Source organism: Lactuca sativa, chromosome 6, assembly GCF_002870075.4.
Source record: "Lactuca sativa cultivar Salinas chromosome 6, Lsat_Salinas_v11, whole genome shotgun sequence".
In the NCBI taxonomy this organism is placed as follows: domain Eukaryota; kingdom Viridiplantae; phylum Streptophyta; class Magnoliopsida; order Asterales; family Asteraceae; genus Lactuca; species Lactuca sativa.
In genome coordinates this window covers 30,918,606-30,943,408 of record NC_056628.2, presented here as the reverse complement: position 1 = coordinate 30,943,408, position 24,803 = coordinate 30,918,606, and the positions used below count along the sequence as shown (strand labels likewise).

Here is a 24,803-nt window from a genome sequence, read left to right as displayed (position 1 = left end):
TAAAGTTTCAAATTTGTTTTAAGCATTTTTTGTTTAAAATATTTTTTTTTTTGTTTCAGGAAAGTGAGCGAAAAAAAGGGAAGGTGAGACAAATCGAATGGAGGAAGAAACATAGTGGCCAAGAATGAAGATTTTGATATGTAATTTAATAGTTAAAATACAATGGTAGCCAAGGAGGAACCAACTTTTTTGTAGCATCTTTTACTCACTTTTAATAAATAGCAATTCATTTATCATATTAATTAATTTATGTGTAATTATCTTTTGTATTTTTTTATTATGCGTTCAATTTTTAATTCTTTTTAATTTTATTAGGCGTGGTTTCACAGATTTCAACCTAGTATACTAGATAAATGCCAAGTCGATTTTCAAAGAATAGTATATTTGGAGTGTGTAAGCAATTTTGCTTTTTAATAATTATCTTAAAAAATCAACAAATTGGCTAGTTTAGGATTGGTTTGAGAATTGAGACCACTACACAAGGCCCAATTATCTAGTTTAAGAACCAAACACGGTTAAAGCCCTAGATCGATCACATGCGGCCCAGTTTGGGCCCAGGATAGGTGATACTCAAGTATTTAGGATGCATAAAATAAAAAACAAAATTGAATCATATGTTTGTATAAACATTGAATTAATCGTAAAACTTACCAAAATTATTAGAAAATATCAATGAAATTTATAACTCATAATAGGAATTCAAACAGGAGAACCGATCTTTATTCATTAATCATACAACAAAAAATCAAGAAAAACCGAGCAAAATACACGCATTTATTATTCCTTCAACTGTCACTAAATACTCTCTCTACTCTCTAGAAGATTTCATGTTCTTCATTTGCTATAACAAAAAATAAAAAAGAATCAAACTTTTGAAGGCCACGTGGCTTGAGCAGACATTATTATCCCCACAATCACACCAAACAATCCCAATGCACTTCCAAAGATTTCAATCACAAGAATTTTCACAAAAAGTGAAGAGTTTTGTGCATCAGATAATGCACAACTACTTCCTATGATTCCCACACAAAGCCTACAACAAAAAGATCAATCAACATTCAACAACAAACATTTAAACTTCTAGAAAAACTACTAATATACACAATGTACTTTCTTTTTTACATGTAACATTTCTTTACCTATAATAATAGCAATGTAATTGCAGTTTGCTACAAATTTATTGCAATTATTGGTAAATAAATGTAAATTAGGTACATTGCCTATATTGATGAAAAGGGTAAGGGAGCTTACCCACATACAAGATTTGCAAAACCCACGATGATTCCAGAGGCAAAGATTGCATATCCTGCTCTAAGAGACTCAGGTTCGTATATTTGTGAAGAAGGAACACTTTCCAATTTTGTTTGTAGGATAATGGCTACTATGACACCATATATGGCAACAGCTTCACAGAAGATGACACTGTTATCACATGAATCTTGACGTTAGATTAGATCACAATCTCAAAAGGACATAAATTTTGGAAGAAACATACACAAATTGACCAAAATTCAAAAATCAAAACTTAGGGGTTTCATTATTGCGTGCCTTATGAGGTTCTTTGAAGTAATACGAGGAGCTTTGATTGCTGCACCGATCAAACTACTTCCCGTTATGTAGATTCCCCTGCGACCCTTAAAACCGTAAGTCAATTAGTCAAACACTTTCTAGACTGTTTTGAAGGATTGAGGAGTGTTGTTTGGATAGTTAAATGGAATTACCAGGCGGCGCCTAGGACGGAGACGCCGATAGCGACGGCGATACCGATGGCAGAGAAAGTATAAGGGGAGATCTTTATAAGGGCTCTTGCCCATGAGCTTGACGCTGCAATAACAATGGCGCCTGACATGGATCTTCACTTTTGTTGTTCGTTTGTGAGAGATCGAATAGGGAGATTTCGAGAGAAGATCGAGATGTTGAGAGAAAGAGAGGATCACGTCGACGAAGAGAGCGCTGCCACTTTGGTTGAAATCGGTTTTAAAGTTTTACATTCATGCCCTTCAACTTTTGAATCCAAATAAATATAAATATAGTGAAAATGAGGAGCTGCGGTAGGATCTGAACTTTTAAGAGTATTGAATTTCTAAGAGTGTCCGAAACTTTAAGTTCTGAATTTCTAATATGTTGTTTGGTTGGAACCTCTGAATTGCTATGTTGAATTATAAAATGACCATTTTACCCTTCAGTGTTATTTTTTTGTGGAATTCAATGTTTCTATTTATAATAACCAAACAAACTTCTTGAGAATTATTAAAAAAAAGTATAAACATAATACAAAATCCAAATTAAAAAAAAAAAATCAAACCAAAATAAATATTTGACAAATCAAATCAAACAATGCTCCAATATAAAGAGGTGAAAGTATGAAAACAACCTGAACTTTATGCTTATTACATGTACACAACCCCATTCAGATACAAGTTTAGGTCTGAAAATTTAAGAGGATTTAGAGAAATTAAGAGCCTTTTATTCATAGGCTATCAAACGCTCTACATCTGAAATATTAATTTTTCAATTAAAAGGCTACCAAACAGCCCCTGAAAGTTTTAAATAACGTAATAGTAAGACATTAATTTTGTATTTTATTAATATTTTTATATGTATTTTCAACTATTATTTATTTTTATACACATATGAGTTAAGGCGACGTTTTGGTAATACTTGGCGGCAGGTATAAACCTTGGAGTAATGATGCGCCATGACGAGCTTTTTAGAACCTTTGTGAAAATAGCTCATATGGTAATTATCTTTTCGTCTAGTTCATATTTATATAAATTTATTAGTTTATAACTTGTGGGAACCACAATTACGAAAAATTCAAAATTATTAATCAATTATTTAAGTAAATTATTAATTAAGAGATATTTTTTAATTATATAAAATTATAATCGTTGATTTAAATAAATACGTTAAATTATATCACCTTATAATTTATGTTACTTTTATTTTAATTTTTAGGGAAAATGACTCTTGAGGGTAATTAACTTTTGCGTTTGTACTCATTTGGTCCCTTTTCTTTTTTTGTATTCAATATACCATCGAACTTGTTGTTGGTGTTTACCATAGCCCTTTTGACCGGCTTTTGACCTGTGATAGCCGGTCAAAGGGTTATGGTGAGCACAAACAACAAGTTCGATGGTATATTGAGTACAAAAAAAAAAGGAAAGGGACCAAATGAGAACAAACGCAATAGTTGGTTACCCTCCTGATTCATTTTCCCTTTACTCATTTACAACAAATTCCACATCATCTCCTACTGATATTAATGACTTTATGAGATTCATTTTTGCTTCTCTTCAAAACATAACTCACGAAAGGACATTATTCATGCATGTACAACTTTGTAATGCACTTGAATATTTATTAAGGGAATCTTGACTAAGTAGGCGCATTTCATGACTACATTTACATTTGCAATCAAATGATTTATCGTATCATGGATTCTAGACAAGTCTACAAACGAGTGGAATCACAAGTGCTGTGAATTTTGAGTTTACTTAGCTTTAAGATCGAACTCGTGGGATAAGATACAACATCAATATGTACAATATCATGCTGCTTTTGTAGACACATCACCATAATATTGTACATATTGATGTTGTATCTTATCCCATGAATTCGATCTTAAAGCTAAGTAAACTAAAAAATCATAGCACTTGTGATTCCACTCGTTTGTAGACTTGTCTAGAATCCATAATACGATAAATCATTTGATTGGAAATGTAAATGTAGTCATGAAATGCACCTGCTTAGTCAAGATTCCCCTAATAAATATTCAAGTGCATTACAAAGTTGTACATGCATGAATAATGTCCTTTCGTGAGTTATGTTTTGAAGAGAAGCAAGAATGAATCTCATAAAGTCATTAATATCAATAGGAGATGATGTGGGATTTGTTGTAAATGAGTAAAGGGGAAATGAATCAGGAGGGTAACCAACTGTTGCGTTTGTTCTCATTTGGTCCCTTTCCTTTTTTTTGTACTCAATATACCATCGAACTTGTTGTTTGTGTTCACCATAACCCTTTGACCGGCTATCACAGGTCAAAAGCCGGTCAAAAGGGCTATAGTAAACACCAACAACAACTTCGATGGTATATTGAATACAAAAAAAAAAGGGACCAAATGAGTACAAACGTAAAAGTTAATTACCCTCAAGAGTCATTTTCCCTAATTTTTATTCTAATGTTATTAGGTTAATTTAATTAGAGTGAGAAAATTTAAATTTTAAATTTTAAAATTGAGAATCAATAGATTGAAAAAATGGCATGTACTAATTAGAAAACCTAATAGGATGACACATGACAAAAAGAAAATAAAATATGTATTAATTAAGAGGCTTAATAGAATGACACATGATATAAAGAGAATAAAACTATTCTTTTATTAGAATACGGAGAGGGAGATTTTTTTTCCACATTGAGCATTTAACTTGTTAAATGTGTTTAATATATTACAATTGTCACCTGTTATAACATGTGACAATGGTAATACGTGAATAGATTTGTCAAGTTAAATGGTCAAAAAAAAAAAAAAAAAAAAAAAAAAACTGGTCTAAATGTGAACAATGTTTTTTACAAATTTCTTAAGATTTTTTATAATTTTTTACAACATTTTTATGATATTTTTTTTTCATATAGGTTTTTCTAATATAATGTTTTAAACTTTGCTTATATTTTTTTTTAACTTTTTTTATCCTTTCATATAATTTTCATACAAGTGCTTTTAAATAAATATTTTCTAAATGTTTTAAATTTTTCTTACAAGTTTTTAATATTTTGTTTACATTATCATACAATGTTTTTATAACTTTCATACAATTACCACATATGTAAGAATAGTGAAGAGACTCACCTTGCACAGATGACTGATAAAACTCACACCCAAACTGTCGGAACTAGACTCCGCCTAATAATTACACAAATTAACCATAATTAATAATTAAGGTAATTTTACATACTCTACTAGTCCCAAACCAAGTCTAATCCACATTTAGGGCAAAAGACTCAAACGTACGTGTGGCATACACACGCAAAGAGTGCAAGGCAGGAAAGAAACCGGGCTCGTAACTAGCTACATTGGGTGTAGATAGGTTCACGCTCGGCGTACTTGGCTGAATCTCAAAACTCAACTTTTAATGTCTTAATCATTAAGACATTTACTCCAACCATACATCTGACCCTTAAAGGACGTCTTAATCCATAAAGTCTCTGACTTTATGCCTTTGCATGGCTAAAGAGAGCTTAATCCCAAAACCCTAACTTCTAACACCATCAAAAGCTCCATAACACATGCATAGAAGTAAGGAAATGACCAACTAGCATTTTTATGACTCTAAACACTCTAAAACATCTGGAAGGACAACTCATATGCTCTGGAGTATTCCATACTCACAAAAAGATCAAGGTTCTTGACAAAAAGAACACAAAACCAAGCCTAAACAAGATTTAGCAAAATAAGCTCCAAAGTATGAACTTTATACCTTCAAAAGATGGACAAAGAGGTGTAGTTTCTGGATCCAAAGGCTTGAATGCACCACCACTTTTTGAATGATATTCTTTCACTGCTAAGAACACTTAAGGATCACTAGGGTTTCGATTTTAGGGTTTAAAGGAAAAGGAGGATGATCATAAGGAGGTGCAAGAGGGATTAAGATGTTTAAATAGGGGACACAACCCTAAAAATTTAGGGTTAAAGAGTTGCACAAGTACGCCAGGCGTACTAACATGTACGCCCAATGTACTCAAATGTTGACGCATCACAAGTCAATGACTTACGGCCGACATATAGCCTTGTAAACATAAGGTCCTTAATTGCAAATAAATTAAAATGTTAAGGGTTGAAATGGAGATACCTGGTAACGGGTGTTATACTTGACATTTAAAAAGATATAAAATCGTCAAAAGCATACGAAGGTGTAACAACATAATCAAGGGACAAATGTAAAATAAACCTCCTTACATACATCTTAAATTTTAAATACAATATATTCTAAATATCAAAATGTTAAATTTGTCATGGTCTTCAACTAAGGCTTCAAATATTAATACATGTCAAAATACATGTGTTAGGGTTAGGAAACGTAGTAAGCATTATCGACTTCGTACTTTTTAAGGGGTGTTGGTTAGACTCAACTACCCAATTCAAAAGTTAAATCCATTAAAAGGATTTATAAATTCACAAGAATAGTATGTAATCCTCAACTAGGGAAAGAAAGCTTTCAAAGTCAAATGATTGTTTAGAAGTATCAACAAATATCAAATCATCAAATATAAAAGTAAATGACATACAATATGCTTCTACTTCTCAAATCCCGAAGTCAATCTCAAAGTCCAAATCACACAAATGAATCCTGAAAATTAAGGCTCAGGTATAGATAACACATAACACACTATACACTTTATGTGCCTATTAAACTATAAAATATAAATTCATACTTGTGAAATGTAACATCTAAAATTTGGATGTTTAGAAAGTGAGAAAGAAATGGAAATAATTTGGAAAATGACAATAATGGTGATAAGGGCAAAATGGTCAAAGAGTATAAATTGGTTATTTTACATATCCAACAAGTGATATAAAAGTAAATATGTCACAATTTAAAAATTATATTAATTTTATATGTTTATGGTATAAATGGATTGAGTTCAAGGGAAAAAAGTGGAAAAGAATATGAAATTGTAATTCCATATAAAAGTGATAAAATTCCAACTTTGAGACCATAAAAGCTAACCTTAGAGGATAGGTAAGGAAAGATGATACAAAGGTAACTTGTAGTGGACTTGAAAATGAAACAATAGGAAAAAAATCAACTTGAAAGGAGTTCATATGAAAAATCTACAAGGTTGAAAGGTTGAAAAATCTACTATCGGTCTAATCATCCTCGGGATGGAATACCCTCAGGCCCTCAACCACCGGGTTGGTATTCCCCGGTCTGTTGGCTTACGCATAAAGCAGTAAAGCCTCATCCACCGACCAAACATGTGCACATATAATAGATAATCATATAACAGTCTACAACCAGTCAAACATATCTACAGATCACTAAGCATAACATCCTCTTATGTACCATGATACCGATCTAACAGATCACTACAGTAAAATAGCATACATAACATGATATCAATCCAATAAGTCGACATTGATGCCTTCGACCCGCAAGAACATAACTGATGAGGCCCGACTCTGAATCTCAGCTCTCTAAATGATACCTATTTCCACTAAATGACCAGTTCCATTAAAATCCCAAAATGCCCTCAAGTTCAAACTTGGTTAAAGTTAACCGGTCAAACCCACTAAGTCAGCAAGTCAACCCAGCTGAGTCAACTTAACAAAGCTGACCCATGCGAGTACGCAGGGCATACTCCGGAGGTATGCTTAGCGTACGCGAAGCCTCGCAGAAGACCACCATTGGGGTGGTTGATCGAGTATGCGGGGCATCAAGCCCATACTTCAGATATACGGTCCAAATGCACACTAGAGTCATAAAGTTTCCAAATTTATGGCCTTACAAGTCCACAAAGTGCTTAACACAAGGTCTTAATCCATTAAGACCTTCTACAAGATGCATGAAACAATTCTAGCAATTGGGACCTCATTTTTATGGCTTACGACCCTTCCTAGGGCTTGGAAGGACAACTCAAAACGACAATAGCAATCCATGCACAAGATGGGACCTTTGGGAAGCAACATAAAACACCTAAAAATAGGATCTAACAACCAAGACATCAAGATATAGACTTTATACCTTTTGGAGCAGTCAAAGATCCCAGATCCATAAGCTTACTTCCACTTCAAGGCTCCTTAATGCAATTTCTTCCTCCTTCAACACACCAGGAGCACACTCTAGAGCTCAAAACACACACTAAGAGGGTTAGGGTTTTCCAAAAAAAGACTCAAAGCATATGGAGGCTAAAAATGTAGGGAGAAATGAGACATGATGTTGCTTAATACCACCTAAACCCTAAAAATCAGGGTTTCCTCCTAAAGCTAGTACGCCTCGCGTACATAAGTATATGCCCAGTGTACTAAGGCGTGCATGACGTACTCCTCCTGCCATATTTAAAAAATTGCCACTAGGGCTTCAAAGCATAACTTCTTGGACTTAGGGACGAAATTGACATGAAACAGAATTGTATGGATGAATTTAGAAGTACCCGAACATTTGGATGTTATAGATAGGGTTGTTTGAAATTGGTTGTTCAAACACATGAAATGATGAAATGTTTATACCACCATGTTCATGGCTGAATTACTATAGTTCTAGACACATTCATATTAAAAAAATAATATGAAACTTGTAGTACTCCTCATAGGATTTCCAACGATATAAAGTTTTTTCAGATCGGAGTTCTTATGGCTGAGTTACGAGGCTTCAAAGATAGGAAAAATTATAAAGTTTTGCTGGGAAATTAAAGGAAGTAAGGGCATTTTAGGAATTTTACCAAAATTAAGATGCTATGGTTAAAATGTAGTGTGCATTCTTCTGTTGGTTCGCCAAATTAAAAGAACACTCACATACAATCGATGTATGTGTGTGTTTTGTGATTTGGATCGAAGAAATAAAAAAAAGGAGGAGAAAGAAAGGGAAGAAAATTGTGGTATCTCCTTGCGTGTGTAAATCAGACTGATGGATAGAAAGATTTGAGAGAGAGAGAGAGAGAGGAATAAGGAATAAAATAGGCAACATTAAATTTGTTTCTACAGGTGTTTGCTATTTCGACGGTGCACCATCGGTGGGTGGCTGTGAGCGACAATGACCAAAGGCCGAAAATAGTGGGTTTGGTCGGATTTTCATTTTAAGCAACCCAATCAATCCTAAATTTTTCAGTTTGACACAATTGAAAGTTAAATTTCTGGAAATCTTTAGTAATCTTAAACATGTGTGAGTTTCGTGAATGCATGATGATTTTATCTTACATGTTGTACCTAAATGAATGGATTTATGAATTTCACAAGTATAGAGGATGGTTGGAACAACCATAAATCTCCAAAGATTCTATGTGGAATAGAAATTGAAAGGTAATCCTTGGAACCGTAAAGTATTTTATACTTGGAAACATGAAGTTTGATAAGATAGTATCTAATGGAAATGATGCATTGGTGGACTGATTATGTTCTTTTCACCTTGGTATGACTTGGGGATATTGCTAGGCCCTAAGTATAAAAAAAAATAACAGTTTAATACCAGAATTAGCTCTTAATGATAAAAAAAGGGAATGTGGATAAATGTATTATGAAATGATATGATATGATGTATTTTTATATGTATGAAATGATTGTCATGAAAATGCTTGAAATGTTTTTGCTAAAATTGAGATATAGGTTTTGGGTCACAAACCCTCGTATCTCACAAGACATTTTGTCTTACGTATCTCTTTTCCCAGGTTACACTTAAAGAGAAAAGATGATAGATGGAAGTTAGTAGTTAAGAGATAGAAAATAAAGTGTAACTTGTTAAACTCCTTATTAGTTGTATTGATGTAATTTTTATTTGCTTCCTATACTTGTATTTATGTTTGATGGTAACACCCTATGTTTTATTTGTAAATGTTTTTGTGGGACCGGGTTTTTATTAATGTGGTTTAACACCCGAAATGATTTTTATGATAATAGAATTTTAAAAAGTTAAAAAAAAATTGGGGTGTTGCATGAACCATCACACTACACCATACCAGGGGTAGATAATTCACGCATGCACTTAAGGTTGTTCTAGATTTTCTTCACAAACTTGTTCAGAGTTCCAAAAATAGGTACATATAAGTGTCACACCAAACATCTGTGCATCATAAGTGGATGTTCATGATAATTTTCAAAGTCAAGTTCCAAAGCATTAAGTTTATCCCAATTTTCAGAAACTCTTTATAAAATTCATTTCATGAATACACATATTTTACAGATAGTATTCACATAGAATATACACATAGTATTTCAACTAAGGGAAAGTTTAATGTTCAATCAATAACTATCCCTACTTAATCTAAATTAAACTATGAAACAAAATCACCAAAAATCATGTTATGTAGTAACTTACAAGCATGCCCCTTGATGACACCCTTTTTTCCCATTTTCATATATATTCAAGGCCATATAGAGCCCTTTTGCAAGGCTTTACACAACTAAATCAAATTAATGTATTATTTTGTGGTTTTTTCAAAATCTGATTCTGGCACTTCCAACATCAATTTTAATAACTTCGAATTCTTATACTAAGTTCAAAAAACCATTTAAACATGTCATAAAGTTCCTATATCAACATTAACTTAATCAAATCATGGATTAATGAAATATTTTTGCATATAAGAACCATTAATTACATATACCTTCCCCTTCCCCCTAGAGAAACCCATTTCATATCCCATCTCTATTTCATCTCCATTATTAACGAACACAAAAGGAAATTATGGTTTTTACTCTGTTGAATCTTTTTGTAATGGTACTTATAGTGTGGAATGTGTGTTCTTAGTTTCTTATAAATATGGTTTGTATAAAGCTTTCAGTAAGTTTTTTTTGGCAATAACAACTAATTTATTCTTCTATGTAATGGTTGGATAGTTGGAATTTTCCATTTCTTTTTTCTTTTGGAATTTTATCTTATGGGTTAAAAAACTTTTGCATTCAAGATTCATCATGGTGGCATGGTCACTAAATATCCTAGAAGATGTTATATTGACGGCAATATGGACTACATTGATTATATGAGAATTTACATTTTCTTAGTGCATGAACTTGATGATATGCTTTAGGAAGTAGGGCGTGTCAACTCATAATGAACATTTATATCTAAAAAACTACAAAATTTGAAAATTAATACACCCTAATCTATTACAAACAATTTGAAAATGCATTAAACTAAAGGTGGACACCAAACGATTGACCATGGCCAATAGAGACATGTCCACTATGGCAGAACCACGTTTAAGGATTGATCATAAGTCATAACTGGTGTGTGGAGTTATCCCAGGTGTTGGAACTTTCCTAAGAGATAGGTGGGTCATTTTGTTTATTTTGTGGAGTGAAAAGAGTGAATTGAGCATGTTGATCTTGTTAGATTATGATACTTATAACAAAAACTATTTCAAACTGAACACAAAATAAAAAAACATTATAAGAAAACAATATCGTGTAACAAGATCTCGTTGAATTGTTCTTCAAGCTATATGTCATATGTAGTTTTATTATTTTGGAAGATTTCTTAAAGATGTTTCCATAATTCCATGAAAGATGCTTCCAGTTTCATGATGGTTAGACGCAGTACATGAGAGTTTGTATTGTAAATCCATTGTTTGACTATTGTATTGAGTCTATTTTACATAGGTTCATTGATTGTAGTAGGGCGAGGCGTCTCTTCATTGACTTGTTTAAAAATATTATATACAATTGCGATGATTTGGAAAAGTTTAACTCATGATGTATAACGATCATCAATTTACTCAAGAGTTATTGGTATCAAGCTCTTGACACCGGTGATACGAAAAGAAGGTTGAAAGTTTCTTAATTTGATAACTTTGGAATTGTCATTGGAAGGCAGAAGCCAATGGGTCAAGCAAGAGTGAGAGACAGGGAGATATAGAGAGTTAAATGTTGATATAGAATAGGAGACGAGGGATGAATATAACTCGGGTTGCTCTAATACAATAAAGATATATGGAATCTACTTGATTTTTATATTCTTTGAACCCATATATGTACAAGTGAATCCTGATAAATAAGGGATGTAGATTCAAAGGATAAATACGAAAGATTATAATATATTACACAATATACAAAGAATATATTTCTTCATATCTGGATCTCCACTCTTTATGCATCTAATTTCATTATCATTATGGTAAATCTATATTAAAGTGATTCAATACTATAAACCAAATCCCACCTTATTTTGAATTAAACCAAATTCACCTTATTTTGAATGGAAATAAGTAAGATATAATAAAGACAATTTTATATAAATGGTCGTTGTTCTTGGAAAAAGTGTACCATGTTTGGTCCTTATGAGTAATTTACTACAAGATGGTCCCTAATTTTGAAAATTCCTTGCATAAATGGTCCTTATAGCTAACATTGTTAAAATTAAGGGTTAATATTTTGTACATTAATATATCATTCGTGACACATGGACATCAAGCATATCAATGACTAACAAACACTTGATAGCCCGTTACATTTGCATTATAACATATAAACACATCAATGACTAACAAACACTTGATAACCTATCTATCTATATATCTATATATATATATATATATATATATATATATATAAACTTATAAAATAGGAGTTTATCTTACACCACATGTATTTAAAACATCTACGACTTTTCAATTTCTTTATAATAATTATTATAAATTCGTTATGTAACATCCCCAAATTAGGTATATTTTATTATCTCTTGAACCTTTATCAAAAGTGGCACATTTGGTCCCTTAAAAAAAGGCTCACAGAATAGTCGTACGCAGGGCGTACGTATGAGTACACATAGCGTACTCATGTAGTGTGCACGATCACGAATGGATAGCTAGTACGTTGGGCGTACATGCGGTACGCGGAGCGTACTAGCCCAGATGTTAAACCCTAGTTTTAAGGGTTGCCCCCTATTTAAAGAACATTATGTCTTCATTTTGAGCATCCCTATCAGCCTCCAATCCCTCTCTAAAACCCTAATCTCGAGTTGTGTTGCTTGTGTGAGCTTTTGCAAGTTTTTGAGTGTTCTTCGTGCTTTTAGTGGAAGAAGGAATATTGAGAAGACGGAGTGGTGCTAGCAAGCTTGTAGATCCAGAAACCTTCCATCTTTGTGCATCATTTTCAGGTATAAAATTTATACCTTAGCAAGCCTTTCTTTAGATCTTCATGGATGAGGTTTTATGAACTTTTGTCCCCAAGATTGGACCTTTATACGTTTGGAGCACTCCATGGAATTGTAGTTGTCCTTTCATGCATTTTAGGACCTTTAGATTCATAAAAATGGTTCATCGACCATTCCCTTTGGTTCATGCATGAGTAAAGTAGCTTAGAGTGCATTAGAAGCTAAAGATTGTTACATTGGGTCCTTCCTAGCCATGCACAGGGTTAAAGCTAACGACTTTATGGATTAAGACATCTTAGATTAGTCAGATCTGTGGTTGGGGGTTAGTTGTCTTAAAGGATTAAGACACTAACTTGGTGGAAATAGAGGCAGACAGAGTACACTGTGCGTACTCCTGGCTACGCGCAGCATAACTTGATCCTTCCCTGATGAAAGATGGCTTCGTTGTACGTAGGGGTGCGAAAAAACCGAACTGACTAAAAAATCCGATGAAACTGCAATAAACCGAAACCGATGCAAAAACCAATGGTGCGTATTTCGTTTTTTCAAAAACCATAGCTCAAGGGTTCGGTGCGATTTTTATCGAAAAACAGATCCACCAAAACCGAACCTCACCGTAGGTGTAGGTGTATAAAGTGATATATATATATATATATATATATATATATATATATATATATATATATATATATATGTGTGTGTGTGTGTGTGTGTGTGTGTTTTTGTGTGTGTGTATGTGTGTGTGTGTTGACTTTGAGTCTTTGAGTTTGACTGTTTGACGTTAGTTTCGTTAAACCCAAAATTTAATCCATAGGCATATTCCACATATTGAAAAAAGAAATTGATTTACGTCCATGGCTCCATGCGACCAGGCCCCATCAGCCAATCCCCACTATTTTTTAATTATTTTATTTTTTACCTTCTCCCCTACCACTTCTGTTACACGAAATCATAATAGTCTCTCTGCGAGTACGCATCTTGCGACATCACTTCCAGACTCCAACCATTCTCCATCACAACTCCAAGCTCCAACGATAGTCATGGCTTCATCACAATCCATAGGTTCTTTTTCTGATTTCACTAATCTATTGATGAACCCTAACTCTTTGTTGAATTGTTGCGGCTTGCACTCAAAGTCTCGATCCTAACCCTTTATCATTCAATGTATTTTTCCTGAATTTTTATTTAGTAACTTTTGTTGATGGATTTTTGTAATTCTCCGAATCAGATAGTAGAAAATAGTAGTGGCTAGTGATTTGTTTCTTTTTGTTTAAATGCAATGTTTTGATTTTTTTTGATGAATTTTTTTTCCAAATCAGTGTGTTAAATTTGTCAATGTAATTAGTGAAACGTAATAAGTTGCATGTGTTTCTAATTTTTTGCAATAAGCGGTAAATGAATCACATGGTATAAGTTAGCAATGATGGTACTCTGTTTTTGTTTCAATGTTATTTGTTTAATTTTTTTTTTGATAAACCTAAGTTTTAATGCAATGTGTTTGATTTTTTGTTGGTGGCATTCTATTTCAATGCAATATGTTTAATATTGGTTTTCGTTTTTTATTTATTTTTGGACTAGCATGTAGCAATGTCTAGTGATGAACCTATAATTGATTTAGATACGGATAACCAAGAACCTGTTATAGTTGAAGAATCATCGGCAGATAAAGTTGACAAGGAAAAGGAAAATACACCTACAAATAAGAAAACATCCATTGTTTGGGATCATTTTCCAAAAGTAGAAGGCGCGAAGAAAACAAAATAATATTATGGTACATTAATGTCATCTAATACTAGAAATGGTACTTCAACGTTTCTTAGTCACTTAACAAATGTATGTAAGGACTTCCCTCTTTATAAACAACCCGATTTAAAGAGACAGTAAACTTTGAGCTTTAAGCCAACAAATAAGGGGGCAAGTGGTAGTGGGTCATTAGCTACATATTCATTTTAGCCAAGAGAAGTGCAGACTAGCCCTTGCAAAAATGAGTACTAAGGACAATCGGCCGTTTAGTGTGGTCGATGACGAGGGTTTCAGGGAGTTTGTTTGGGAATTGAATCCAAACTTCAAGTTTGTATCAATATGGACTGTAGCTCGGGATTGTTTATCCATTTATGAAGAAGAGGCAATAAAGGTAAAAGACATGCTTAAAGGCCAAACAGTGTGTCTAACCATCGACACTTGGTCATCAGTTCAGAATTATAATTATATGTGCCTTACGGCACACTTGATCGACAATGACTGGGTTTTACAAAAAAAAGATACTTAATTTTTGTCCAATAGAGAACCATAGGGGTGAAACCATTGGGAGTCTTCTATATGAATACATAAGAGAGCGGGGAATTAATAATGTGTTTACTATCACGGTGGATAACGCATCTTCTAATGATGGAGCTATCTAGTTTTTGAGGAGGATGTTAAAAGGATCAAACGATATTTTGGGTTGTAAATATTTGCACCTACGTTGTTGTGCACATATCATTAATCTCGTGGTTCGAGATGGCTTGGAAGAAGAATTTGATTCTATTACTAGAATTTGAGGCGTTGTGACGTGTGTAAGATCATCACCGGCTAGATATACGTAACATCCTAGTTCTGGGGTATATCATTTCTATAGTTATAATGAGTTTCATGGGCGACTCAACGAGTTGATGCCTCAACTCGTCGAGTAGGGCCGCGTTGGGTGACGAGGATTAATGAGCTGGCTCGACGAGTCTATGTTTCGACTTGCCGAGTCAGCGCTGGCGAAGGAAACCCTAAACTTTCGGGCCTGCGACCTATTTAAAGGCATTTATATCCTCATTTGTGGCTCATCTTCGGTTAAACTCCCCTATGTGAAACCCTAGGCGGCCATGGAAGCTAAGAGAGAGTCCTTGAGCTTGTATCAAGTGTTTTGATGGATCTTTTTGGAAGAAGAGGAGTGAGCTTCAAGCAAGGAGTGGGATGAGGCTGTGGGATCTAACATTTCTTCTCTAAGAGCTTCTCTGGAAGGTAAAAAGCCCACACCTTTCTCATCTATTTAGTTGGATCTCATATCTATGGAGATTTAGGGGTTTTTCTCATTTTGGTTGGGTTCTTGAGTTACATGTGTTATCAAGAAGTCTAGAACTCAAATCTGGACCTTGTGAGGTCCTTAGAGTATAGATGTCCCATCTTTATTCATCTTTAACAGGGTTTTTGGGCTTAATCATTCATGAAAGGCATGTATTAGCATTTTGGATCAATAACCTCATGTATGAACGTAAAGATCGAAGCTTTATGTGATTTTTGAGCCTTGGGATGATAGATCTAGTGTTTGGAGTGATAGATCTGATTGAAATCGTCTAAATGAACATTTGGTCTGAATGAACTCGCCGAGTCAATGAGCCGACTCGACGAGTTGGTTAGGGTTTGTCCCGAAGAGCTGAATCATGCGATAGCTCGACGAGTTGGGGGTCAACTCGACGAGTTGAGCTGGACTGTCACGAGACTTCTAAGGAAAATAAGTGGGCTCAACGAGTCGCAGGGGTGCACTCGGCGAATTAGGTCAAACATGGATTGTTGACTCGAGTTTGACTTCTGTTGACTTTGGGGTTTTGGTCAACAAGAGTAGTAGAGACCATGGAGGGGTAAAATGGTCTTTTATCCACTTCAAAAGAGTTAATGAGAGAAAGAATAGCCTTCGGTCATTAGAGTTGTAATTAGAGTATCACTTAGAGATATTCATTCCTTGTGTTAGGCGGATGCTAGTTTGAGATTCGGGAGCGAGGTCTTTACTTGGTGCTTGTCAGGTGAGTTTTCTCACTATGCATTACCTAGAGTGGTATCTATGTGCAGACCGGAGGGTCTTATGTGTATGTGTATGTTTGAGATTTATGTGCATTGTGTTATATGTATGATATGTGTTATATAGACCGGACACGAGGGTCCAGTGACTTATAAGGCACGAGGGTCCTCGATCAGACCGGACCGGAGGGTCCAACGAGCTATGAGACTGGAGGGTCCCGCTAACACACATTGACCGGAGGGTTATACCGAGTTATAGCCTCGAGTGGCTTATGTGTTGTATGTGGTATTTTGGAGAACTCACTAAGCATTTATGCTTACTGTGTTAGGTGATATGTGTTTCAGGTACCAGCGAGGATCGCAGGAAGACGCCGACATGATCTGTACACACTGATAGAGTATTACGTATTATGTATTTGAGATTTTGGGATACGTTATACTAAGATAACATGTGATACATTTGAGTTTTGAGATTACTTTATGAGATATGTTATGTTTTAAAAATGAAATTTTTTTTGAAGAGCTAACAACAACGTCATTGATATATTTAAAAAACATATATTTGTAAAGATTTTAAATGTATTGTTGTACTCTGCACAACACGTAGGTATTCGTCTAGTTATATTTATATTAGAACACATCAACCACATCAATGACTAACAAACACTTAATGACTTGTAACATTTACATTAGAACAGATCAACCATAACAATGACTAACTTGAATCGAAGAATAATGAATCACTAAATTTCTTAGAATGAAAATCACTAAAGGAATTGAAACTAGTAAATCCTCAAAGAAATTAAAATGTAACATGTCAACAAATAAGATCACCAAAATAATTGAAATCAACAAATCAATCCAATAAGAGAAAAATGTAAAATGTATGCGAATAATATCATCAAAACAATTTAAACCAACCAAGCGATCTAATAGGAAAAATGTAATAGGTCCAGGAACACATAATGCATCAATAAACTCATATTCATATTGATGCTAACATTCCAAGAGCAAAATTCAATAGGTTTATACATCATCGACCCAAGTATATGTCCAAGAACTTAAGCTACCATATATATATATATATATATATATATATATATATATATATATATATATATATATATATATATATATATATATATATATATATATATATATATATATATATATATATATATATATATATATATATATATATATATATATATATATATATCACTGTTGTAAAAATCCCGATTAGGTCTCGATTAATTTTCGATTAATCTCTAGGCGCTACTCGACCGATTGGAGGGCGCCTAACGATTAATCTCTGCATACATAATGACTGAAACATTATAAAACAATGAAATTTTAACATTTAAAAGAAGTTTTATTTCAATGGAAACTATTTGAGGCATGATTAATGTTGTACTAATCATATTAACCTATTTTGTTATCATATTAGTGGTATTTACGAACTTTGATATGATATTAGTTATATTTAATTTTTTAAAATTCAACAAATTAGCAATTAATGGTCCCCGATAAATCTCCGCCTAGCCGATTAATCCCTTGACCTCAGTCCACCGACTAGCTAACGTCGAACGCTTTTTACAACCTTGATATATATATATATATATATATATATATATATATATATATATATATATATATATATGGCTAGTTTATAGTGTGGATGGACAACTATTGTGTGGACGTGTGGACAGTGATATTTTATGAGAATTACTAAGAAAATAGGTTGTTTAGTAGTGTAAATGTGTTCAACCTCACACAACTATTGTCATTTTCCTGCATGCTCACTAATTCTTATTCGTTTTTGTTCTCACGCATCGTTTTTCACACATTTCCATTCTTACAGAATACGACTCAATAAACATTTTGACAAAATGAAAATAATAATAAAAGTATATAATAACCTTATAGAAGATTTAACTAGTAATAATGTGTGATAATGACAATAGCTATGTAAGATTGAATGTATTCAAATTATCAAACAATATATTTTCTTTGTCATTATCACATAATAGCACTATCCAAACGTCCACACAATAAATGTCAATCAATATTTGAACCTCTCTCTCTCTCTCTCTCTCTATATATATATATATATATATATATATATATATATATATATATATATATATCAAGTTGTAAAAATCGTTTGACAGTAGCTCGACGGTCGGCTGGTGTTAAGGGATTAATCGGTCTTGGCGGGAATTAATCGAGGATTAATCGGGGACCATAGATTATTAATAAAATATTAAAATTAATTAAATATTAATATCTTAAGAAAAACAAGTACTTCAAAATTAGAAATTAAGAAAAATTGTAATTTGGAAATTTGGAAATACGAAAATATGAACATTTTTGTATAATATTTGAAAATTTGAAAATTTGAAAACTTTGGAGTAAAAAAAGAAAGTTGGTTTTTTGATTTTTTTTTTTAAATTTTTTGACCTTTTTTTGACTTTTTTGACTTTTGTTGACTTTTGTTGACCGATTAATCATAAATTTCCGATTAATGCCTTAATCCTCGACGGTTGGAAAACGCCAAACGATTAATCCCGATTTCTGCAACCATGATATATATATATATATATATATATATATATATATATATATATATATATATATATATATATATATATATATATATATATATATATATATATATATATCATCAATCTAATCTTAATGAACCATTAATGATCCAATGTGAACAACAATTTTTCCTTTTAATAATGGAAAAAGAACAAATAATTCAAAACTTTCTCTTAATAGTATTCCCAACCCACTACCCATCTATATGGTAGGAATCACAAATGCCAGACTTTGCAAATCACTAACAAAAATATAAAGAGGAACCAGTCCGGTTTGATCGACAGATACTACCTCTTCGGGGGCATAAAATTGTCTTCATAGATAAGGGTATAGTAGTAGATAATATATTAGGTATCCGATATAGTTGCCATTATGGTTTCCATATAGGAAGATTCTTTCAAACCAACCTCTTTTCTAGACTTGCCAAAACATGTATGTTGTGTCAAAACAGTAAACAGATTGATAGAGCTTAACCATAATCCGTCTTGTTTAATTAACATGTCATGTCCTATCAACCTGTTTATTTTCCGGTCGATTTTGTGTTAGGTTTTGGGTTAAGGGTATACCTTCAAAATTGTCATGAAATGTGAGGTTGAAACACTAAACATGTTGAAAGAGTATGATTTGGGTAGACAGAAAGGAAAAAATAATAGTTGAGAGGCGGAATGGCTAAATTTATAATAAGTTTAGAGGGAAAAATGGAATGAGTATAAGTTGGGAGGCGACGGAGGGATCATTCGGAGGAAGGAGTAGTCGAGGAGACTATGTAACTTGGGAGATAACCATAAAACTGAAAATAAAGTCTTCACCTAAACAACTAAGTCGTTTCCAAATTACAAAATGACTCAACACAAAAGTTTTTTTACGTATGGTTTTGGTTTTAGGTCTTTCTAGTTTATTTAGAAAAAAAAAAAAAAAAAAAAACTTACATATAAACTTTGAGTCATTTTCGAGTTGAAATTCTCAACCCTAACCTTACCCGTTTTAATTTTCATGTTTTGTCGTGTCAACCCGTTTAACTAAACGAGTTGAAATATCTTACCCAAAACAATTTGTTTCGTGTTGGGTTTATGTCGGGTTTCATGTCATGTTAGTTTTTTCCACCTCTACTTTTTACCCAAAATCTCCACCCCATTATCACTAAGAAACTTTATAGCTTTGGTTGAAGGATTTTTGATGGGGATTGGGGGGGGGGGGGGGGGGGGGGGGCTTCGACTCCGATGTCGATAAAGAATGGAGGTTAGTGTTTTTCGATTGGTAAAGGAGTAGTAAATTTCGAATGGGGCGACGAGGGGTTGTGGAAAAATTAAGGGTGGGTGATGACGGTAAGTCCCAAGTTAGTTTAAGAGAGAGGGCTACGTTAGTCATGTCATGAGCAAAAGTTTAGACTTAACGAAGCTTAACAAATGGAGTTAGTCGTAAGGACTGTTTTTGCAAGGGGTTGTAAACTTAAGTGCCATACTTGCAAAGAATTCCTCATAAAAACCAAACCTAGTACGTTTTGCCAAGAACATGAACCATTTATGTAATTTTTACTATAATAAGTTTGTCTAGCATTACCAAGAACAAAACCACAAGGACCAGAATGTGACAATAAGAAGTCGAAGGGGGTAAAAGTAAATAAAAAAAACGAAGACAAGCCAAATTCACGCCCCCATTCCCAAAGGCCCAAAGAGTAGTCGAAGCTTAAAACAAGGCTGCGTTTGGTAAGAAATCCCTTTTGGCTTTTATCCACCACACCACAATCGAATCATCATCGCCTTCATCTCCAATCCATACGATCAATCAGGAAGAAATATGGGTGCCGGCCGTGCTGTTTCAATCTCATTAGACGGCGTTCGTGACAAAAACTTAATGCAATTGAAAAAACTCAACTCCGTTCTATTTCCTGTTCGATACAATGACAAGTATTACGCAGATGCTCTTGCCTCCGGCGAGTTTACCAAGCTAGGTATTCTTTTTCTATTTAAGATTTTCTTGTAAATCCCACATCTTTCTCCTTTTTCAATGTTTTACGTTTGCAAATGTTGTTAGTTCTGTGTTTTTATAGATTATAATGATGGGTTTTTTAGGTTTCTAACCATGATTATTATGATTGTTTTGTCGATATGTTGAATAAAATTGCTTGTTGCGTTAATGGCATTTGAGTTTCCAAAGGAAAAAAAGATTTAATTTGACGTTTGATGTCAACCCTAGTTCTTCCCAAATTTCAAAAAGTTCATGGTTTTGTTTCCTAAGTGGGAAAACAAGTTTATTCCTCGATTTAATGTTAAAGGTAAGCTATGCAATGTTAAATGTAAGTTATGCTAGGTAGATGTGACAATCTTGCTTCAGTCAGGTAGTAGATGTGGACAGTCAGGCAGGGTAGGTAGATGTGGACAGTGTTGATTCAGTCAGGGTAGATGTCGACAATTATGCTTCAGGGTCAGGTAGATGTTGACAGTGTTTCAGGGTAGGTAGATGTCGACAGAATTGTTTCAGGGTAGGTAGATGTCGACAGTCTTGCTTCAGGGTAGGTAGATGTCGACAGTCTTGCTTCAGGGTAGGTAGATGTCGACAGTCTTGCTTCAGGATAGGTAGATGTCGACAGTATTGCTTCAGGATTGGTAAATGTCGACATTCGACAATCATGCGCAGGGGTAGGTAGATGTTGACAGTCATGCTCAGTTAGGGATAGAACGGTTAGAACAATTGTGTCACATAAGTCAAAAGTTAGCGTTACATGATTAAAAATTAAAATACAATATATGAAATCCGAGACCCTGTAAATAAGGCAAATAGGGTAATAAGAGTAAGTCAATGCGAGCAAAAAGTCATATACATTAATAAATCAAATCAAAATACAAACATAAAAGAACAAAACATACAAAACAAGGGGGGTGGGCTACTCATCTACCCTGATATTTCGCTCCACACCTTTCTATCTGAGGTTATGTCGTCAGAAACCTGTCTGTCTTCTAGGGTCCACCAATTCTTTATCCCTCTTTTCCTCCTCACTTCTACTCTTCATGTAAACACCATCGATAAAATTTTGTTGTTGATTTTTTTATAACAAATTAACAATGTACTTTCTCCACTCACAATCCTTAAATCTTCTCTAAATTATTATTTTTTTTTTATACTTTTTTCAGCATATTACAATGACATATGTGTTGGCTCGATTGCATGCCGCCTTGAAAAGAAAGAAAGTGGCGCAGTTCGTGTTTACATAATGACACTTGGTGTTTTAGCACCATACCGTGGCCTAGGCATCGGTGAGTATTATCCAACTCAAGAAATAGCAACGTACTCTCATTTCATTTACTTTTGTGTGTTATAATTTATATTTCATAACATCTTACTTTCATTTATTTTATGTTATACCTTTTATTTAATGTTTTATTATAGGTACAAAGCTGTTGAATCATGTTCTTGAATTAAGCCAGAAGCAAAACATTGGTGAGATTTACTTGCATGTGCAAACAAACAATGAAGATGCGATAAGTTTTTACAAGAAATTTGGGTTTGAAATCACGGAAACAATTAAAAATTATTACACAAATATCACTCCACCCGATTGCTATGTGGTTACTAAGTACATTCCCCAATCTCAATCCAAGAAGTAAATGTGGTTTTTAAGTGAGATTATGTCAATTGGAAAAGCTGATTCTTGTTATAAGATTTAATGGAGAGTAATTGCTAAATATTTATTTTGTTTTTGAGGGCTATATTTGTTCTTCATCTTTGTTTCTTGAGAATGTTCATCTGTAAGAATGATATAATATTCAAAGTTGAATATTTAAAATTTGGTTTTGTTTACTTATGGGGTCATTTCGTTGTGGATTTGGTTATTGCATTTTATTTACCAGAGGAAAATAAATAATAATAATAATAAATTAACAAGATTTAGTGCAACAAGATGAGCTTATATTATCAAGTATACATGATAATGACAACAAATATATGTAATCTAGTTACCTATAATTTATTTATAAACATTTATTTATAAACATATAAAAATAGAAAATGTTGAAACATTTATTCACAAAGTTCCACCACCCTATTCACGGTGGTTTTTCAGTATGCCACCCCACCGGAAAAGCTATCTCCATCATGAAGAAGAGATTCCGTCAGCCAATAACCATCCCAAAACCCACCAACTCTCTGAAACAATAACACTAAAAAAATTAAACACAAAATAAAAATTAAAAAATTAAATAAAATAAACATACTTGAACCATTGTAAACTGAAATGTTTCTTCTTCTTCGGGTCGAGCCCCACGTATCCAAACCCTCTGCTTGTAACAATTCTAAATCCCCCAAAAAAAAAATTACCAAAAGATTGGTTGATAACATGTGGTTAGTGTAAAATGACAAAACTAACCTCCTCAACATTTAAAGTGCTTAAGATCTTTCTCTCCTTGTGATTTAGTAAAACGCGATATGTTGAATGGTGGAAAATTCGTCTGAATCGCTCAAACTGCATGAATATGAAACATGAGCAGAAAATAATTCGATTGAAGAAAAAAAAAAGTTTTATGTTAATTACTAACCTGTCCCAAATCAAAAGAAGGACCGAAATACAGAGATCTTTCAAAAGGATCAAATCCAGCAAACTGCAATTCATGTGAAGTTCTAAAATCATTAGAAAAAAGAAGAAGAATTGGATTCAAGAAATAGTTATTACCCTGTACATGACTTCGACCCCATAATCTGGACGTGGTTGATCATTGAACATCAATGCATCAAGTTGGTAATGAACAGATTCTTCTGCACTAAACTACATCCATAGATTTTAAGTGTAGATGTAAACATTAAACACAGTTAGATTGATTCAGAGACAATTTGGTTGATTAGAAGGGAAGGTTACACTTAATCTTGGACCAAAAGGTCTCTTCCTGCGAGATTCCAACCTGTAACCAATTTCAATCATAGATTAAACATTGAATGTTAAGGTTAATTCATCAGAAAACTGATATACTCGATACATAACGATTCAAAAGGGCAATTTTCTTCTTTTTAAGCAGATTGTTGTGTTGTGGTAATGAAAAAAGTCGAATGTATTTATGAAATTGGGGAAATGATATAATCAAATTAAGGATTAGCACAACTTTCTCCCGAATCTACGACTAGCTATGAATCAAAAAACCAAAAGTGAGGATTGATCTAGGGATTTGAGAGGTATTACCAATCGACAGAAAGGAAGTCTGGAACATCGGCAGAAGCTGTGAAGCGGGGAATAACAGATTTGGTGTTGCTATTGAAGGATTTGGAGAAGAGTGATGACGAAGATGACAAGCACAACGACATCTTTACTTAGAACAGCCTAGAAATAACAAATGAAGAGAATTTTGAATGGTCGTTGTTCTGTTACTTGAAGTCCAAAAAAAAAACCCTCGTTTAATTTGGGGGAAAATATTTGTCCAAGTAACTTCGTGTGTCAATATCGAATTTGAATTTTCTTGTTTTAATCCATGGAAAATGTTACTAGAGCATCTTCGATCGTTAAGTACCAGTATATTTAGGCCTGTCAAATCGTACCATCGTCGTGTTTTTGTCTGACACGACACGACGCGACAATGTTTTTTGTAACACGAACACGACACGACACGATGTCGTGTTTTATTTCACTAACACGAAAACGAACC

General features: G+C 33.5%; 3 protein-coding genes across 3 annotated transcripts; 1 reads left to right on the top strand and 2 right to left on the bottom strand.

Moving 5' to 3' along the window:
* Positions 1 to 695: 695 nt before the first annotated feature.
* On the bottom strand, positions 696 to 1,990 carry LOC111883146 (V-type proton ATPase subunit c''1). Its single transcript, XM_023879503.3, has 4 exons — positions 1,722 to 1,990; positions 1,549 to 1,626; positions 1,252 to 1,422; positions 696 to 1,033 (listed from the first exon to the last, which is right to left on the bottom strand). The coding sequence occupies exons 1-4, from the start codon at positions 1,847 to 1,849 to the stop codon at positions 865 to 867; spliced, it is 546 nt and encodes a 181-aa protein (XP_023735271.1). The 5' UTR covers positions 1,850 to 1,990; the 3' UTR covers positions 696 to 864.
* An 18,848-nt stretch (positions 1,991 to 20,838) lies between these two features.
* LOC111883135 (uncharacterized) lies at positions 20,839 to 22,974 on the top strand. Its single transcript, XM_023879492.2, has 3 exons — positions 20,839 to 21,127; positions 22,308 to 22,430; positions 22,564 to 22,974. The coding sequence occupies exons 1-3, from the start codon at positions 20,974 to 20,976 to the stop codon at positions 22,779 to 22,781; spliced, it is 495 nt and encodes a 164-aa protein (XP_023735260.1). The 5' UTR covers positions 20,839 to 20,973; the 3' UTR covers positions 22,782 to 22,974.
* Positions 22,975 to 23,031: 57 nt separating this feature from the next.
* Positions 23,032 to 24,562, bottom strand: LOC111883134 (uncharacterized). The gene is made up of 7 exons (XM_023879491.3): positions 24,344 to 24,562; positions 24,026 to 24,068; positions 23,843 to 23,935; positions 23,709 to 23,771; positions 23,540 to 23,635; positions 23,388 to 23,465; positions 23,032 to 23,319 (listed from the first exon to the last, which is right to left on the bottom strand). The coding sequence occupies exons 1-7, from the start codon at positions 24,463 to 24,465 to the stop codon at positions 23,233 to 23,235; spliced, it is 582 nt and encodes a 193-aa protein (XP_023735259.1). The 5' UTR covers positions 24,466 to 24,562; the 3' UTR covers positions 23,032 to 23,232.
* Between the last annotated feature and the right edge of the window lie 241 nt (positions 24,563 to 24,803).

Excerpts from the sequence above, each read along its gene's own strand:
- LOC111883146 (XM_023879503.3), bottom strand. The coding sequence starts at position 1,849 with ATGTCAGGCGCCATTGTTATTGCAGCGTCAAGCTCATGGGCAAGAGCC. Across the intron at positions 1,627-1,721 it reads TCCGTCCTAGGCGCCGCCTG|GGGAATCTACATAACGGGAA; the intron begins GTAATTCCATTT and ends TAAGGGTCGCAG. Across the intron at positions 1,034-1,251 it reads TTTGCAAATCTTGTATGTGG|GCTTTGTGTGGGAATCATAG; the intron begins GTAAGCTCCCTT and ends TTTTTGTTGTAG.
- LOC111883135 (XM_023879492.2), top strand. The coding sequence starts at position 20,974 with ATGGGTGCCGGCCGTGCTGTTTCAATCTCATTAGACGGCGTTCGTGAC. Across the intron at positions 21,128-22,307 it reads CGGCGAGTTTACCAAGCTAG|CATATTACAATGACATATGT; the intron begins GTATTCTTTTTC and ends TACTTTTTTCAG. Across the intron at positions 22,431-22,563 it reads ATACCGTGGCCTAGGCATCG|GTACAAAGCTGTTGAATCAT; the intron begins GTGAGTATTATC and ends GTTTTATTATAG.
- LOC111883134 (XM_023879491.3), bottom strand. The coding sequence starts at position 24,465 with ATGTCGTTGTGCTTGTCATCTTCGTCATCACTCTTCTCCAAATCCTTC. Across the intron at positions 24,069-24,343 it reads GACTTCCTTTCTGTCGATTG|GTTGGAATCTCGCAGGAAGA; the intron begins GTAATACCTCTC and ends AATTGGTTACAG. Across the intron at positions 23,936-24,025 it reads CTTTTGGTCCAAGATTAAGT|TTTAGTGCAGAAGAATCTGT; the intron begins GTAACCTTCCCT and ends CTATGGATGTAG.